At 50.4% G+C, this 17879-nt stretch overlaps 1 protein-coding gene across 2 annotated transcripts in view; it reads left to right on the forward strand.

The window, feature by feature from the left end:
- LOC144506264 (microphthalmia-associated transcription factor-like) overlaps positions 1–11689 on the forward strand; it is a 48785-nt gene extending 37096 nt beyond the window's left edge. For both annotated transcript variants that reach the window (XM_078232131.1, XM_078232132.1), the window contains 4 exons: positions 2977–3033; positions 6075–6150; positions 8486–8633; positions 9358–11689. In XM_078232131.1, coding sequence (XP_078088257.1) covers positions 2977–3033; positions 6075–6150; positions 8486–8633; positions 9358–9747 — 671 coding nt within the window. In that variant the 3' untranslated portion in view covers positions 9748–11689. The remainder of the gene's footprint in view (positions 1–2976; positions 3034–6074; positions 6151–8485; positions 8634–9357) is intronic.
- Positions 11690–17879: the final 6190 nt, after the last annotated feature.

A 17879-nucleotide genomic window follows, 5' to 3' on the forward strand; every position in this document is an offset into this window, starting at 1 on the left:
CCCCTCTCTCTCTCCGCCTCCCCCTCTCTCTCTCCGCCTCCCCCTCTCTCTCTCCGCCTCCCCCTCTCTCTCTCCGCCTCCCCCTCTCTCTCTCCGCCTCCCCCTCTCTCTCTCCGCCTCCCCCTCTCTCTCTCCGCCTCCCCCTCTCTCTCTCCGCCTCCCCCTCTCTCTCTCCGCCTCACCTTCTCTCTCTCCGCCTCACCCTCTCTCTCTCCGCCTCCCCCTCTCCGCCTCCCCCTCTCTCTCTCCGCCTCACCCTCTCTCTCTCCGCCTCACCCTCTCTCTCTCCGCCTCACCCTCTCTCTCTCCGCCTCACCCTCTCTCTCTCCGCCTCCCCCTCTCTCCGCCTCCCCCTCTCTCTCTCCGCCTCCCCCTCTCTCTCTCCGCCTCCCCCTCTCTCTCTCCGCCTCCCCCTCTCTCTCTCCGCCTCCCCCTCTCTCTCTCCGCCTCACCCTCTCTCTCTCCGCCTCACCCTCTCTCTCTCCGCCTCCCCCTCTCTCCGCCTCCCCCTCTCTCTCTCCGCCTCCCCCTCTCTCTCTCCGCCTCACCCTCTCTCCGCCTCCCCCTCTCTCTCTCCGCCTCACCCTCTCTCTCTCCGCCTCACCCTCTCTCTCTCCGCCTCACCCTCTCTCTCTCCGCCTCACCCTCTCTCTCTCCGCCTCACCCTCTCTCTCTCCGCCTCACCCTCTCTCTCTCCGCCTCACCCTCTCTCCGCCTCCCCCCTCTCCCTGCGTCCGTCCCCCCCTCTCCCTGCGTCCGTCCCCCCCTCTCCCTGCGTCCGTCCCCCCCTCTCCCTGCGTCCGTCCCCCCCTCTCCCTGCGTCCGTCCCCCCCTCTCCCTGCCTCCGTCCCCCCCTCTCCCTGCCTCGTCCCCCCCTCTCTCTGCGTCGTCCCCCCCCTCTCCCTGCGTCGTCCCCCCCCTCTCCCTGCGTCGTCCCCCCCCCTCTCCCTGCGTCGTCCCCCCCTCTCCCTGCGTCGTCCCCCCCTCTCCCTGCGTCGTCCCCCCCTCTCCCTGCGTCGTCCCCCCCTCTCCCTGCGTCGTCCCCCCCTCTCCCTGCGTCGTCCCCCCCTCTCCCTGCGTCGTCCCCCCCTCTCCCTGCGTCGTCCCCCCCTCTCCCTGCGTCGTCCCCCCCTCTCCCTGCGTCGTCCCCCCCTCTCCCTGCGTCGTCCCCCCCTCTCCCTGCGTCGTCCCCCCCTCTCCCTGCGTCGTCCCCCCCTCTCCCTGCGTCGTCCCCCCCTCTCCCTGCGTCGTCCCCCCCTCTCCCTGCGTCGTCCCCCCCTCTCCCTGCGTCGTCCCCCCCTCTCCCTGCGTCGTCCCCCCCTCTCCCTGCGTCGTCCCCCCCTCTCCCTGCGTCGTCCCCCCCTCTCCCTGCCTCGTCCCCCCCTCTCCCTGCCTCGTCCCCCCCTCTCCCTGCGTCGTCCCCCCCTCTCCCTGCGTCGTCCCCCCCTCTCCCTGCGTCGTCCCCCCCTCTCCCTGCGTCGTCCCCCCCTCTCCCTGCGTCGTCCCCCCCTCTCCCTGCGTCGTCCCCCCCTCTCCCTGCGTCGTCCCCCCCTCTCCCTGCGTCGTCCCCCCCTCTCCCTGCGTCGTCCCCCCCTCTCCCTGCGTCGTCCCCCCCTCTCCCTGCGTCGTCCCCCCCTCTCCCTGCGTCGTCCCCCCCTCTCCCTGCGTCGTCCCCCCCTCTCCCTGCGTCGTCCCCCCCTCTCCCTGCGTCGTCCCCCCCTCTCCCTGCGTCGTCCCCCCCTCTCCCTGCGTCGTCCCCCCCTCTCCCTGCGTCGTCCCCCCCTCTCCCTGCGTCGTCCCCCCCTCTCCCTGCGGCGTCCCCCCCTCTCCCTGCGGCGTCCCCCCCTCTCCCTGCGTCGTCCCCCCCTCTCCCTGCGTCGTCCCCCCCTCTCCCTGCGTCGTCCCCCCCTCTCCCTGCGTCGTCCCCCCCTCTCCCTGCGTCGTCCCCCCCTCTCCCTGCGTCGTCCCCCCCTCTCCCTGCGTCGTCCCCCCCTCTCCCTGCGTCGTCCCCCCCTCTCCCTGCGTCGTCCCCCCCTCTCCCTGCGTCGTCCCCCCTCTCCCTGCGTCCCCCACCCCTCTCCCTGCGTCGTTCCCCCCCCTCTCCCTGCGTCGTCGTCCCCTCTCCCTGCGTCGTCCCTCCCCCCCCTCCCTGCTCCCCCCCCCCTTCCCCCCCCGCGTCGTCGTCCCCCCTTTCCCTGCGTGGTTGTCCCAACCCTCCCTGCGCCGTTCCCCCCCCCCCCCCCCCCCATCCCTGCGTCGTGTGTCCCGTCCCCCGCCCCCTCCCTGTGCCGTGTCCTCCCCTGCCCACTCTCTCTCCCGGTGTGTGTCGTCCCCCTCCCCCCGCTCTCTCTCCTGGTGTCGGTGCTCCGCTGCCCTCTCACTCTCTCTCTCTGTTCGTGTCTCTTTTTCCTGCACCGACCCAGTCTAACTGTGAATGGTCTCCTGCAGTGATCCAGTCTAACTGTGAATGGTCTCCTGCAGTGATCCAGTCTGATTGCAAATGGTCTCCTGCAGTGACCCAGTCTGATTGCAAATGGTCTCCTGCAGTGACCCAGTCTGACTGCGAATGGTCTCCTGCAGTGACCCAGTCTGACTGTGAATGGTCTCCTGCAGTGATCCAGTCTGATTGCGAATGGTCTCCTGCAGTGACCCAGTCTGATTGTGAATGGTCTCCTGTGCTGACCTAATCTGGCTGTGGTGAAGTAACGTTGCTGTCAGTTTTGCCATTTTGAAACTTGGCATCTTGTCCCCAGCTGGTTATGGAATCATTTCCTGACTCTTGCTGGTTCTGGATTGAAATTGAGGAGTCCAGTGTTGGTGTCCTGCACATTTCTCTCCTCTTTTGTGGACCTGTTTCTGCATGAGTACGGCTGTCTTGCTGGGTATTGTGTTTTGGATATTGTGTTTTGTAGAGTGGGAAATAGAGCTCCTGGTAGCCTGTTACTCATGTGGTTTCTCCCTCTAACTCTCTTACAGAGGTTGATGTCAAAGCGTTAATAAAAGAACGACAGAAGAAGGACAATCACAATCTGAGTACGTTGTGAACAAGGCTGCAGATCCTCAAGTCTCCTTTCCAAATATAATTTCTTCCTCGCCACACGTTTAGTAGCTGGCATTGGACTGGCACAGGATAGCCTAGCCCAAGAGGGGCAGAGTCCTCATGTGAAGAGCCCTTTTTAACCCAATTTGGAAAGTGAGAGGAATAGTTTTGGAATTTTGTCCCATTGACCCTTAAGTTCACAATAATAAAATTCATGGTCAGATGGTGACAAGGCTGAGGTTAGGGTGGAATCCTGCAGTTTGCCAGGTATCTTGGGATAGAATGTGAGATGGTGCAAAGGGTATCGGGTTTCCACATAGTGTGGGCGCTTAATGAGTTACGAGGGAAGAAAGTGCAGAGGAGTGAAGAGAACAGGCTCTGGGAATGAGCGGGTGGCACAGTGGTTAGCACTGCTGCCTCACAACGCCAGGGACTCGAGTTCGATTCCCAGCTTGGGTCACTGTCTGTGTCAAGTTTGCACGTTCTCCCCATGTCTGTGTGGGTTTCCTCCGAGTGCTGCAGTTTCCTCCCACAGTCCAAAGATGTGCGGGTTAGGTGGATTGGCCATACTAAGTGTCAGGGGGGCTAGCTAGGGTGGATGCGTGTGGTTATGGGTTTAGGGCCTGGGTGGGATTGTGGTCGGTGCAGACTCGATGGGCTGAATGGCCTCCTTCTGCACTGTAGGATTCTAATGTGCTGTAGTCAGTCTGACAGAGGGGCAGATGGGGAGGGGGCAGATAGGAAGACGTTCACAGCAAGAAAGCAGCTCTACAGATAGCTAAAGGCTGAGGTCCAAAAACCTTTTAACCTAAAGGACAGGTGGTGGGCAGCGAAAGCGCAGGAAATCACCAACGAGGTTCAGCATCGTCTTTAATGTGCCAGAGCAGCTTTCCGTCATCTGAGGAAGACCAGGACGTCAAACCCAGCACCAAGCTCAAGGTCCACAGAACAATCGTGATACCCGCCGTCCAATGTGGCTCAAAGAGATGTGGACTGTGTACAGCCGGCACCTCAAAACCCTGGAGAAGTACCACTGGTGCTGCGTCTGCAAGGTCCTGCAATCCATTGGCAAGATAGGCAAGCCAATGTCAGTGTTTCTGCTCAGGCCAGCATTGACCACGCTCGATCAGCTCTGCTGGGTGGGCCACACTGTCGGCATGTCTGACACGAGACTCCCGAAACAAGGACCCTACTTGAAGCTTTGACACGGCAAGCGAACCTCAGGAGGGCAGAGGAGACGCTTCAAAGAGACCATCAAAAGTTCCTTGGAAAAAGTGCAGCATCCCCACTGACATCTGGGAATCCCTGTCCTAAGACCACCCGAAGCAGAGGAACAGCACCCAGAAAGGAACTGAACACCTTGAGTTTCATCACCAAAAGCAAGCTAAAGCCAAGTATTGGCAGCAAAAATAGTGCATGGCAGCCCTAGGCACCCCACCCACCCGCTCCTCCAACCACCCTCTGCCCCACCTGTGATAAAGACTGTAGGTCGCCCAATGGACTCCTCAGTCAGCTGAGAACTCACTTTTATAGTGTGGAAGCCATCCTTGACTCCGAGGCACTGTCTAAAATGAAGTGAGGAGGTGAATAATCTTCCATGATTGGAAGATGCTCACTAGTGTCATGGAAGACGCATTGTGGGCGGGGGTCGGGGGACTGCAGAGTTGACTGGAGAATAGCAAGTTGCGGGCGGTGGGGCTGTCGGGTCTCCGTATGTTAAGCTCAGAAGGTGGGGGAGTGACAATAATACAGATTTGAGGTCCTTCCATCAGGGCACAGGGCAGAGTTTACCAACACAAGTGGAAGTGAGGGGCCCCCGCTTGCAGGAGTGAGGGGCCCCCGCTTGCAGGAGTGAGGGGCCCCCGCTTGCAGGAGTGAGGGGCCCCCGCTTGCAGGAGTGAGGGGCCCCCGCTTGCAGGAGTGAGGGGCCCCCGCTTGCAGGAGTGAGGGGCCCCCGCTTGCAGGAGTGAGGGGCCCCCGCTTGCAGGAGTGAGGGGCCCCCGCTTGCAGGAGTGAGGGGCCCCCGCTTGCAGGAGTGAGGGGCCCCCGCTGCAGAGGGAAACTTGAAACAGCTGCCAAAATGGTTTTGCAATTTGTGTATTATTAATCAGGTGACATCTCTGATTAATTGTGGTGAGTTTATGTGAAAGTAAACTTCGATTAAAATGAAAACAAAATACACTCAAGCACAAGAATGGCTTCACACAGTTAACAGTGATTTCAAACATTTCCAAAAAGAATCTTTGCTCAAACTAAACTCAGTCCCCCCCCCCCTTCTGATGGCAAGAGCCCTTATGGGTTTTTCTAATGTATACAATTCCAGTAAATAGTCCACACAATGCTGTGTGACTTTTGGGAATTTTCTCTGAGGATGTCAACAAGCGGGTTTCCCAAGTCTGGCCTTGTCTACACTTTGTCTTCTTTGCTTTTAGATATTAACCTTTTCCATGCTTTCTTCTGGGAGATCTGACCATCTACATCACCCATACACAGACTTTAGTGGTTTCTTAAATCTATTTCCCTTTGATCCTTTGCCTGCCATTGTTTCATGCTCCCTTTTAGAATTCTCTTTTCCCAGAACCGATCACACTGTTCTTTTAAACTTTGTAGCTACTTCAGTTAGGGAGTAAACTGATGCTGTCTCCATCCCATTTCCAAATTGTACATGTTCTCCTTTGAAGTACAACGGCCCACTTCAACATCACTTCTTTTATTACCTTATGTAAATTCTCATTGAGTTTCTCTTGGTTTCCTCTGCTCATCAACATATTAAAACAACTTCACAACTTTTTTCACAATTTTCTGACTGATGATTCCACTTTTGGAGTCCTGCTGTCTTCACGTAGATTAAACCACTTGCATCCACAGCTTCCTTTCCAGTAAATGAGAATATGATGAGTTATTTCAAATGAAAAATACATTGTAATTCTCGTTTTCCTGTCACTAAGTGAGGTTTATCTCACGTATAGCCCAAATCTGTGGTGATTACTTGGGTGACTGGTGCTCACTGTTTGTCTCTGTTTTCCCCTTACAGTTGAGAGAAGACGAAGATTCAATATCAATGATCGGATCAAAGAGCTGGGGGCCATGATACCAAAATCCAACGACCCGTAAGTTTCTTCTCAATAACTGAAGCTGCTGAGCTACCCGTCACATGTGAAATTGAAGTAAATAAGGTCTGTCGTGGGACTGTTCCTCTGCAGCGTCTTTTAGCTGATCCAAGCTAGGCTAGTTCCACAGTTAATATCCCTGAATCGCTCAAAACTGTCCCCATCAAACACTCCCAGGACAGATACAACAACATGGGATTAGATACAGAGTAATGCTCCTTCTACACTGTCCCCATCAAACACTCCCAGGACAGATGTAACATGGGGTTAGATATCGAATAAAGCTCCCTGTGCACTGTCCCCATCAATCATGATGTGGAGATGCCGGCGTTGGACTGGTGTAAACACAGTAAGAAGTCTCACAACACCAGGTTAAAGTCCAACATGTTTATTTGGTAGCAAAAGCCACCAGCTTTTGGAGCGCTCGCTGCTCCTTCCATCAAACATTCCAGGACAGGTACAGCACGGGGTTAGATACAGAGTAAAGCTCCCTGTACACTGTCCCCATCAAACATTCCCAGGACAGGTACAGCACGGGGTTAGATACAGAGTAAAGCTCCCTGTACACTGTCCCCATCAAACATTCCCAGGACAGGTACAGCATGGGGTTAGATACAGAGTAAAGCTCCCTCTACACTGTCCCCATCAAACACTCCCAGGACAGGTACAGCACAGGGTTGAATGTAGAGTAAAGCTCCCTCTACACTGTCCCCATCAAACACTCCCAGGACAGGTACAGCACGGGGTTAGATACAGAGTAAAGCTCCCTCTGTAGTGACTGCATCAAATAATAGAACGACAGAAATGTTGGTGCAGAAAGGGACCATTCTATGAATCGCGTCTGCACTGGCCAAAAAGAGAAAAAGAAGCGAGCTGCTGATTTTAATCCCAATTTCCAGCACCTGGTCCGTAGCCTCGAAGTTTACAGCACTTCACATTCAGATTCCATTAAGCAATGTAAGACACAATCTTTCCCTAATAAATCCATGCTGATTATCCTTGATTAAGCTGTGCCTTTCTGGGTGACAGTTTATCCTGTCTCTCAAAATTGTTTCCAATAATTTACCCACACTGAAATCAGACTGACCAGCCTATATTTTTCTGGCTCATCCCTTGCAAACTTTAAGAAATAATGGTACTACATTTGCAAACCTCCAATCTTCTGGTACCTCACCTATATCTAGTGAGAATTGGAAAATGATCTTCAGAGCATCGGCTATTTCCTCCCTGGCTTCCTTCAACATCCTGAGATACAATTCCTCTGGCCCTAATGATTTATCCACATTAAAGGATGCCAGTTCCTCTGGTACTTTCTCTCTCACCATGCTTATTGTATCTAATATTTCACACTTAGAATCATAGAATCCCTACAGTGCAGAAGGAGACCATTCGGCCCATCAAGTCTGCACCAACCACAATCCCACCCAGGCCCTATCCCCGTAACCCCACTCATTTACCCTATAATCCCCCTGACACTAAGGATCAGTTTAGCAGGGCCAATCAACGTAACCCACACATCTTTGGATTGTAGGAGGAAACCGGAGCACCTGGAGGAAATCCACGCAGGGAGAACTTCTCTTTTAATTGGAATGTCTGAATCATCCCTCTAATTAGTGAAGACAGAGACATTTTTACTCATTGAGAAGCCTGCCCACATCTTCTGAATCAATCCACAAGTTTCCATGTACATCTCTGATGGGCACTCGCATTTCCTTAGTTATTTTAATATTGCTTCTGTTTCTTACATGTACACTTTAACATTAAAAACAATATTTTTCTAATTAGCTACTTGACAACACCCTCTAACAGCAGTTTCTCACCAACCAGTTAATTTATATTTCTCCTATGATAACCTTTAGATGCTGCTGACAGCCTGTCCCAGAGTCTTCCTCTTGCACTCCCCTCTAGGTGCTGCTGACTGACTGGCTCAGTGTCCTCCTCTCACATTCCCCTCTAGGTGCTGCTAACTTCCTGGCTCAGTGTCCTCCTCTCGCACTCTGTTCTAAGTGCTGCTTCTTACTTGTCCTCTCGCACTCTCCTCTAGGTCCTGCTTATTGCCTGTCCCAGGATCTTCCACCCACACTCTCCCCAGCTGCTGATCACCTGTAGCAGGGTCCTCCTCTTGCACTTACCTCTTGCAGTTCCAGGACAGGTACAGTCCATCCAAGATGCTGCTTAAAGAGTCTAAATTCATGCTGTCACCACTGGGGACTGGATTTCTCTCAAGACTTCACCCCCGTTTGCATTTTTTGGGGGAGTCTGATTTAATCAGTGAATGTGAGCTGTGAGCTTCTAGCTCTGTGTCTTGCTAACCTCCTCTTCCTTCTTTTCCCAGTGAGGCTCGCTGGAACAAGGGCACAATATTAAAAGCATCCGTGGACTATATTCGGAAGCTGCAGAAGGAAAGCAACCGTTCGAAGGAACTGGAAATCCGACAGAAGAAATTGGAGCATGCGAACCGGAACTTACTGTTACGGATACAGGTGTGAACCCATGGTCCCAACTCCCAGTGCCCATGTGCAGTGCTCTGCACATTATTGGCTTTAACAGATGGAGTGGCATCTCTTGCTGATCACTCTCCATTTGCCTAGATGAGTTTGGCTACAACAGCGTCAGAAACTTAAAAGCATCCAGGGCAAAGTACTCCGCTTGAATGGTACCCCATCTATCATCTTAAACGCTCACTCCCTCCTCCACCAACACACAGTAGCAGCGGTGTGTACCATCTAAAAGATGCACTGCAGGAACTCACCAAGGTTTCTGAGGCAGCACCTGCCAAACCCACAAGCTCTACCATCTAGAAGAACAAGGGAAGCAGATACCCGGGAACGCCACCAACCTGGGAGTTCCTGTATGTTGCCGTTCCTTCACTGTCGCAGGGTCAAAATCCGGGAACTCCTTGCCTAGCAGCACTGTGGGTGTACCTACACCTCCGGGACTGCAGTGGTTCAAGAAGGCAGCTCACCGCTGTCACTTTCTCAAGGGCGATTAAGAATGGGTAGAACATGCTGGCCTAGCCAGCGACGCCCACATCCTGTCAGATAAGAAAATAATTTAAGATGTTTCAGCTCATTTACATGAAACCGTTCTTTCATTAACAACTCAACCTGTCAATGGAGAAACTGCGCTCTTTCCACACCTCCCTGTCTCAGAACGCACTCTCTGGATTTGTGTGCCAGGCAGTAAATATTTCCTTTCTCTTGGCAGGAATTGGAGATCCAGGCCCGGGTTCATGGCCTGTCGCTCAGCTCCCCTTCGGGCCTCAACACTGCTCAGCTCGCTGCCCAGGTCATCAAACAGGAGCCCCAACCCACTCAGCACAGTGGCGAGCACTTGCAGCTGCCCGACCTCCCCCAAGTAGTCGGCCCGAGCTTTGGCCTCGACCTTGGGTTGACTGATCAGCCACTTGCCTTTGACTCCATGACTGACTTTTCCTTCGCCTTGAAGCTGGACTCTGGCCTCGGAGACATCCTGATGGACGACTCGCTGTCCCCAGTGGCAGCTGCTGATCCACTGCTATCCTCAGTCTCACCTGGTGCTTCCAAGGGCAGCAGCCGGCGCAGCAGTTTTAGCATGGAGGAGGAGCCGGGATGTTAAAGAGATCATCCACTGGCCTTTCAGAACATGATGCACAGCCTTCAAGAAACTTGCAGAAGCATCAGCAACCCTCTATAAACATGCAGACATGTCAGCAACCTTATAGAAACTTCCAGAAATGTCAACAGCTGTCTGAAACTCCCAGACATGTCAGCAACTCTTTGGAAACTTCAAGACACGTCAGCCACCGTCTAGAAACTTCCAGACATATCAACAACCCTCAGAAACTTCCAGCCATGTCACCAACCCTATAGAAACTTCTAGACACATCAACAATCCTATAGAACCTTCTAGACACATCTGCAATCCTATGGAAACTCCCAGACACATCTGCAATCCTATAGAACCTTCTAGACACATCAGCAGTCCTATAGAAATTTGCAGACACGTCCACAAACAAAGAAGTTTCCTACAGAAACTTCCAGGCACGTGAACAATACTATGAGAACTTACAGAAATGTCAACGATCCTATAGAAATTTCCAGATGCATCAACGATCCTATAGAAATTTCCAGATGGGTCAAAGATCCTATAGAAACTACCAGATATGTCAGCAACCTTCTAGAATCTTATCAAATCATTGACCTTTTACTCTCTGTTAAAATTCAATGTTTTAATTTCTTTTTTTACATTTAATTTTTTTGGGGTTTGTTTTTCACTTTTATTTTAACTCGAATGTGTGGAGAGGCTGGGAACAGAGCCCGAAATTAAATAAGCCGAGGATCTCTTTTAGAGGATCCCCAGTGTCTATCAAAGGGAAGGCGTGCTTGATTATTAGTTTTTTTTTATAGCTGTCGGGGGAGGAGGAGGTGATGGGGTTGGGTGATTCTGCACTGATGTCATTGCTATGGCCACCCTCTCTGTTTCCCAGGCTGATGGCTGCCTGGCTCTTTCTTGACCCTGTGACTTCCCAGCAGACCCCATGCACCCAACTCTTCCTCCCTCTTCACCCATCCCGATGCAGAAAGGCCCAGGCTTCATCCCCAGCCTCTTCAGTGTTAGCTGATCTCTTCTGAGCCCCAGCTCCTTGATTTAGCTGATTCCCTGCTGCTTATCCGGGACTGTGATTTCTCTTAAAGTCACTGGAGTACAAGAATTAGGAGCACGATTAGGCCATTCAGCCCCTCAGTCATTTGGCAAGTTGTTGGTTGATCTGATTGTGGTCCCAACTCCTGTTGGCCCCACCAACTCCACCCCTAGAATCTTTGGCTCCCTTGTCGGTCAAAAATGTGTCTAACTCAGCCTTGAATGTATTCAATGACCCAGCCCCCACTGCTCACTGAGGGGGAAGAGAATTCCAAACACTAGCTAATCCTCTGAGAGAAGACGTTCCTCCTCCTCCGCTTTTTAATGGGAGATCCTTTGGTTTGAAACTCTGTCCCCTAGTTGTAGAATTCCCCACAAAGGGAAACATCCTATCAGCATCTGCCCTGTCAGGCCCACCTCTGAATCCCATATCATTCAATAAGATCACCTTTCATTCTTATATATTCCAATGAATGTATGCTAAATCTGTCCACATAAAACCAACCGTTCATTCCAGGAATCAGCCGAGTGACTCTTCTCTGAACTGCAATGAAAGTATGTCCCATCTTCAGTCAGGAGATGTAAATTGTACCTGTATGACCTGGTACAGAGTGAGGCTTACACAGGAAGGCAAGGCATGTGACTGGGTGACTGAAATTCATGGTCCAGCTTTGGGGTGTGAGGAGGGAGCAGAGGAGCAAGTGAGCTAACCCTTTCCTATCCACCCTCCCGTGTTCACAAACCAACTGGGTCAATGGACCGCAGCTATACCAGCGTGAAGGATGTGGGGATTAGATATTGACAGAGCGTGTGCAAAGAAATCTATCTTTAACAGCAAAGAATCATGTTCATCATGTCAGTGTCTGAATATAACAATTATTCTATTATAGATCTGTATAATAAACTTTTATACTCATACTACAACCTCTAGTCTTGCTGATCCTTTGTGATTGCTTGGGTAGGTGGGAATGGGGAAAGGGGTGTTGTTGAGTGTGAGAAAGAGCAAGACTGACAGCTGTGCCGGGAAAGTGTCAAGGCATGATTTCATGATTCGCGGCTGAAACCAAGATTGAAAACATTGTCAACTGTGATGAGGATATTCGTGATCTTCAAAAGGAACTAGACTTGTTGGTGCATTGAGCAGAGAAATGGCAAATGAATTTCAATGCAGAGAGCTGTAAGGTGACTCATTTTGCAGGAAGAATATGGAGCAACAGTATAGAACAAAGGGAGAGACTCTGAAGAAGGTGTAGGAACAAAGGGACCACTCTGTATAAGCATGTAAGTCATTGAAGGTGGCAGGGTATGTTACTGTTTCCACCCACTCTTCCAGGTGATGGTTACTGTCTCTGGGTCCTCTTTTCACCAATTCTTTTGGGGGGGTGCTACTGTCTCCAGGTACTCTTTTTACCCGCTCTAGGTGACCTTCGGGGAGCAAGGAGCACAGACCTGCGATGGACACTCTTCTGGGAGCGGAGGATAGCGGGAGCTCGGGGCTCTTACCTTTGGGTGGCAGAGAGCACCGGACCTGTGATGGAAACTTCTGGGAGTGGAGGATAATGGGAGCTCAAGTCTCGGGGCCCTTACCTCCGACCAGTGGAGGGCACCAAAGCTGCGAGGAACGCTCTTGGATAGGATAGATAGAAACCCTACAGTACAGAAAGAGGCCATTCGGCCCATCGAGTCTGCACCGACCACAATCCCACCCAGGCCCTACCCCCATATCCCTACATATTTTACCCGCTAATCTACGCATCCCAGGACATTAAGGGGCAATTTTAGCATGGCCAATCAACCTAGCCCGCACATCTTTGGACTGTGGGAGGAAACTGGAGCAGCCGGAGGAAACCCACGCACGAGGAGAACGTGCAAACTCCACACAGACAGTGACCCGAGCTGGGAATCAAACCCAGGTCCCTGGAGCTGTGAAGCTCCCTTCTGGGAGTGGAGTTCAGAGAGTGATGCGGAACCAACTAAAGCAGCTGATTGGTTAGTATTTTCAGTCTATTAAAGTAATTCGTTGCTTAATACTAATGTAGGGACGAAAATAAAGTAGGCACTATTATAAAAGAAGTGTTTGATAAGAAGCAAGGTTCTTAGCTAATGTAATTTTTTTTAAGGGAGTAACTAGCTTAATCACAAGGGGCCTCATGGCAGGAGACCTCAGACCCGTGATATGCTCCTCCTGCACAATATGGGAAATGAGGGATGCTATGACTATGTGTGCAGACGTGTGTCCAAATGCAGCTTCTCGCTAACTGGAGTTTGGAGTGGGAGCTGCGGGTGGACTCACGGTGGAGCAACTGTGATGTTGAACAAGTCGTGGATAGCGTGTTTAGTGAGGTGGTCACACAGCAGGTGAGGATTGCACAGGCAGCAAGAGAAAGGGCGACCATCGGGAACAATAAAAGACTCAGGAAGCAAACATAGTTCCATTGTTTATAAAAGATTGAAGGAAATGCCAAACACTTATAGGCCAGTTAGTCTTACATCGATGGTGGGCAAAATAGTAGAATCAATTCTGGGAAGTAGGATTAACTGTCACGTACAGAGACATGGACCAGTTAGGGGTTTGTTAAAGGAAGGTCTTGCCTCACAAACTTGATTGAATTCTTTGAGGAAATGACAAGAAGGGTTGATGAAGGTAGTGCAGTGGATGTTGTGTACGTGGATTTTAGCAAGGCTATCAACAAGGTCCCATATGACAGATTGGTCAGAAAGTAAAAGCCCGTGGAATAATGTGGCAAACTGGATAAAAAGTTGTCTTAGTAACATGGCACAAACAGTAATGTCGATGGATGCCCTTGCAAATGAATTGTTGCACCAAAAGTTGTCTCACAGGGCTCGGTGATAGAACCTTTACTGTTGGTGTTATAAATTAATGATTTGGATGTGAACTTGGGGGCAATATGCAGGATTGGGAAATATGCAGATGGCACAAAGATTGTCCGAGTAGTGGATAGTATAGAGAATATACAAGAAAGCCAGATACGATCTAAGGAGATCCATCAAAGATGCCTGTTCCCCCCCAGGGTGACACTATAGTTAAGAAAGCCCACCAACGCCTCTACTTTCTCAGAAGACTAGGAAATTTGGCATGTCAGCTACGACTCTCACCAACTTTTACAGATGCATCATAGAAAGCATTCTTTCTGGTTGTATCACAGCTTGGTATGGCTCCTGCTCTGCCCAAGACCTCAAGGAACTACAAAAGGTCGTAAATGTAGCCCAATCCATCATGCAAACCAGCCTCCTATTCATTGACTCAGTCGACACTTCCCACTGCCTCAGCAAAGCAGTCAGCATAATTAAAGACCCCACGCACCCCAGACATTCTCTCTTCTACTTTCTTCGGGAAAAATATACCGTACCGACCGACTCAAGGACAGCTTCTTCCCTGCTGCTGTCAGACATTTGAATGGACTTCCCTTGCATTAAGTTGATCTTTCTCTACACCCTAGCTATGACTGTAACACTACATTCTGCACTCTCTCGTTTCCTTCTCTATGAACGTATGTTTTGTATAGTGTGCAAGAAACAATACTTTTCACTGTATGTTAATACATGTGACAATAAATCAAATCAAACTATAATCTCCAAAACTATATTGATGGGTTGGGTGAGTAGGCGGTAAAGTGGCAGATGGATTTTAACACAGAGAATTATGAGGTCGTGCATTTAGGGAGGTCAAACAGTTATAGGGAGTACACAATAGATGGGAATATACCGAGAGGGATCGATGAAGTGAGAGATCTTGGCATACAACTTCAAACATCCCTGAAGGCAGCAGTTCAAGTAGACATGGTTCTAAGGAAGGAATATGGAATGCTCTCTTTCACTGGCGGCAGAGGTACAGAATATAACTTGGCACATAGTGTCCAAAGACGTGTAGGTTTGGTGAATTAGCCATGGTAACATGATAACAGAACATCTGAAAAGCATTAACGGATTACACAAAGCCAGCATAGGTATATGAAAGGCAAATCGTGCTTAACAAATCTGCTGGAGTTTTTTGAGGATGTAGCAAGTAGAATAGATATTGGAGAACCAGTGGATGTAGTGTATTTGGACTTTCAGCAGGTTTTTGGTAGCGACCCTCATAAGAGGTTAGTAGGCAAAATTAAAACGGGGTACTGTATTGACCTGGATTGAGAATTGTTTGACAGTCAGGGAGTAAAGTGGGAATAAATGGGTCTTTTTCTGAGTGGCAGGCAGTGGCTGGTGAGGTACTGCAGGGATCAGTACTTGGGCCCCTGCTGTTCATGATATATATATAAATGATATGGATTAGGTCAGTATAGTGGTTAACACTGCTGCCTCACAGAGCCAGGGACCTGGGTTGATTCCGGCATTAGGTGATTGTCCATATGCAGTTTGCACGTTCTCTCCGTGTCTGTGTGGGTTTCTTCTGGGTGCTCCGGTTTTCTCCCACAGTCCAAAGATGTGTAACTTGGGTAGATTGGTCATGATCAACGCGTGGGGTCACAGGGATAAGGTGGGGGGGGTGGGGGGATGGGGGGGGGTGAGGGGGTGGGCCTCGTTAGAGTGCTCTTTTGAAGAGTTGGTGCAGACTCAATGGGGCGAATGGCTTCCTTCTGCATTTTAGAGATTCTCTAGATGAGGGAACCAGAAGTAACATAACTTTGCTGACGACACAAAACCAGGCGGAGTTGCAAGTTGTGAGGAGGATGCAAGAAAGCTTCACGGTGATTTAGACAAGCTGACGAGTGGGCAAACGCATGGCAAACGCAGTACAATGTGACTAAGTGTGAAGTTATACATTTTTGTGTGAAGAATAGAAAGGAAGAGTATTATTTAAATGGTGATACATTGGGAAGTGTGGATGTAAAAAGGGATCTGGGTGTCTTTGTACACCAGTCAATGAAAGTGGAGAATGACAGGTGCAGCAAATAATTAGGAAGGCAAATTGTATGTTGGCCTTCATTGCAAGAGGATTTGAATTCAGATGTACAATGTCGAATTGCAGATATACAGGGTCTTGGTGGGACCACACCTGGAGTACCACATGCAGTTTTGGTCTCCCAGCTAAGAAAAGATACCATAAAGGGAGTTAAGCGGAGGCTCACTAGGCTTATAAGGGGGTTGGTGGGACTGTCTTCTGAGGAGATGCTGGTTCGACTGGGCGACACGGTGGCACAGTGGTTAGCACTGCTGCCTCACAGCGCCAGGGAGATGGGTTCAATTCCCGGCTTGGGTCACTGTCTGTGTGGAGTTTGCACATCCTCCCCATGACTGTGTGGGTTTCCCCCGGGTGCTCCGGTTTCCTCCCACAGTCCAAAAATGTGCGGGTTAGGTGGATTGGCTGTGCTAAATTGCCCCTTAGTGTCAGGGACTAGCTAGGGTAAATGCATGAGATTATGGGGATAGGGCCTGGGTAGGATTGTGGTCGGTGCAGACTCGATAGGCCTAATGGCCTCCTTCTGCACTGTAGTATTCTATGTATTGACTAGAGTTTAGAAGGATGAGAGAAGATCTGATTGAAATGTATAACATTCTAAAAGGGCTGGACAGGGAGGATGATTTCCCTGGTCTTCATTTAGTCACCGAGTGAGTGAATCGCCTTGATTGAATGTCCCAGCAGTCAATCATGGGATGGCATTCCCTGAATGGCTGAGGTGACTGTCAGTCAGTTGTTTGATTTATTTATCAGCTGAATAATTGATGTAATTGGATATTTCTCCGTGATCTTGATCTGCTCCCTGAACTTGGACCGAATCACCACATAAATAAATGTGTTTCGCAGCAATTTAAATCCTGCAGCATAAATTTAACTTGTTGTAATGTATATTCAGGATAGGTGAGGTAAAGCAATCCTTTAAGTTTAACATAGAAGAAACCTATAAAATTCACCAACCACAGAAGATTGAAGCTTCCCGATGTGGTGAGGACTAAAATCATAGACTTCATTGGTATATGGTATGGTATATAAAGGCAAGCATATGGTATGCTTGCCTTTATAGCATATGGTATGCTTGCCTTTATAGCATATGGTATGCTTGCCTTTATAGGACGGGGTATAGAGTATAAAAGCTGGAGTCTGATGATGCAGCTGTATAGAACGCTGGTTAGGCCACATTTGGAGTACTGCGTCCAGTTCTGGTCGCCGCACTACCAGAAGGACGTGGAGGCATTAGAGAGAGTGCAGAAAAGGTTTACCAGGATGTTGTCTTAGCTATGAGGAGAGATTGGGTAGACTGGGGTTGTTCTCCTTGGAAAGACGGAGAATGAGGGGAGATCTAATAGAGGTGTACAAGATTATGAAGGGTATAGATAGGGTGAACAGTGGGAAGCTTTTTCCCAGGTCGGAGGTGACGATCAAGAGGGGTCACGGGCTCAAGCTGAGAGGGGCGAAGTATAACTCAGACATCAGAGGGACGTTTTTTACACAGAGGGTGGTGGGGGCCTGGAATGCGCTGCCAAGTAGGGTGGTGGAGGCAGGCACGCTGACATCGTTTAAGACTTACCTGGATAGTCACATGAGCAGCCTGGGAATGGAGGGATACAAACGATTGGTCTAGTTGGACCAAGGAGCGGCACAGGCTTGGAGGGCCGAAGGGCCTGTTTCCTGTGCTGTACTGTTCTTTGTTCTTTGTTCTTTGTTCATTCTGTTTTCCAAATCTGGGTCACTGCGAATCTCTCCCTTCCCTTATGGACTTGACTAGTCACTAACATGTGTCCAACTGTCAGTATTGATCAACGGAATTAAACTGAATAGCAGCAAAGGGGTTAAAACTTGATCAAACTTGGAAAATCCAACCCATCTGTGATTCGTTCCAGTAGCTTGTCTTTGCATCACAGAACTACGGAACATTGTCAATTATCTCCTCAAGTTCGTATATTAAGTATCTGGGAATGTTTTTCAAACAGAGCAGGATGTCTGTTTTTGTTAGAACCACGGCCACAGTTTTCCCAGTGTTATGCTTAGGTTCTGGCAGCCTATGGCCACAAATCAATCAAAGGAGAAAGTGATGGTTAATCAGACAGAACTGTCACTGGCTGCAGCCAGCAAGACATATTTAACACTACACACACAGCGAGGGACAGGAAACACCAGGGCGGCATGGTGGCACAGTGGTTAGCACTGC

This window comes from Mustelus asterias, chromosome 17, assembly GCF_964213995.1.
Source record: "Mustelus asterias chromosome 17, sMusAst1.hap1.1, whole genome shotgun sequence".
NCBI classification, from domain to species: Eukaryota; Metazoa; Chordata; class Chondrichthyes; order Carcharhiniformes; family Triakidae; genus Mustelus; species Mustelus asterias.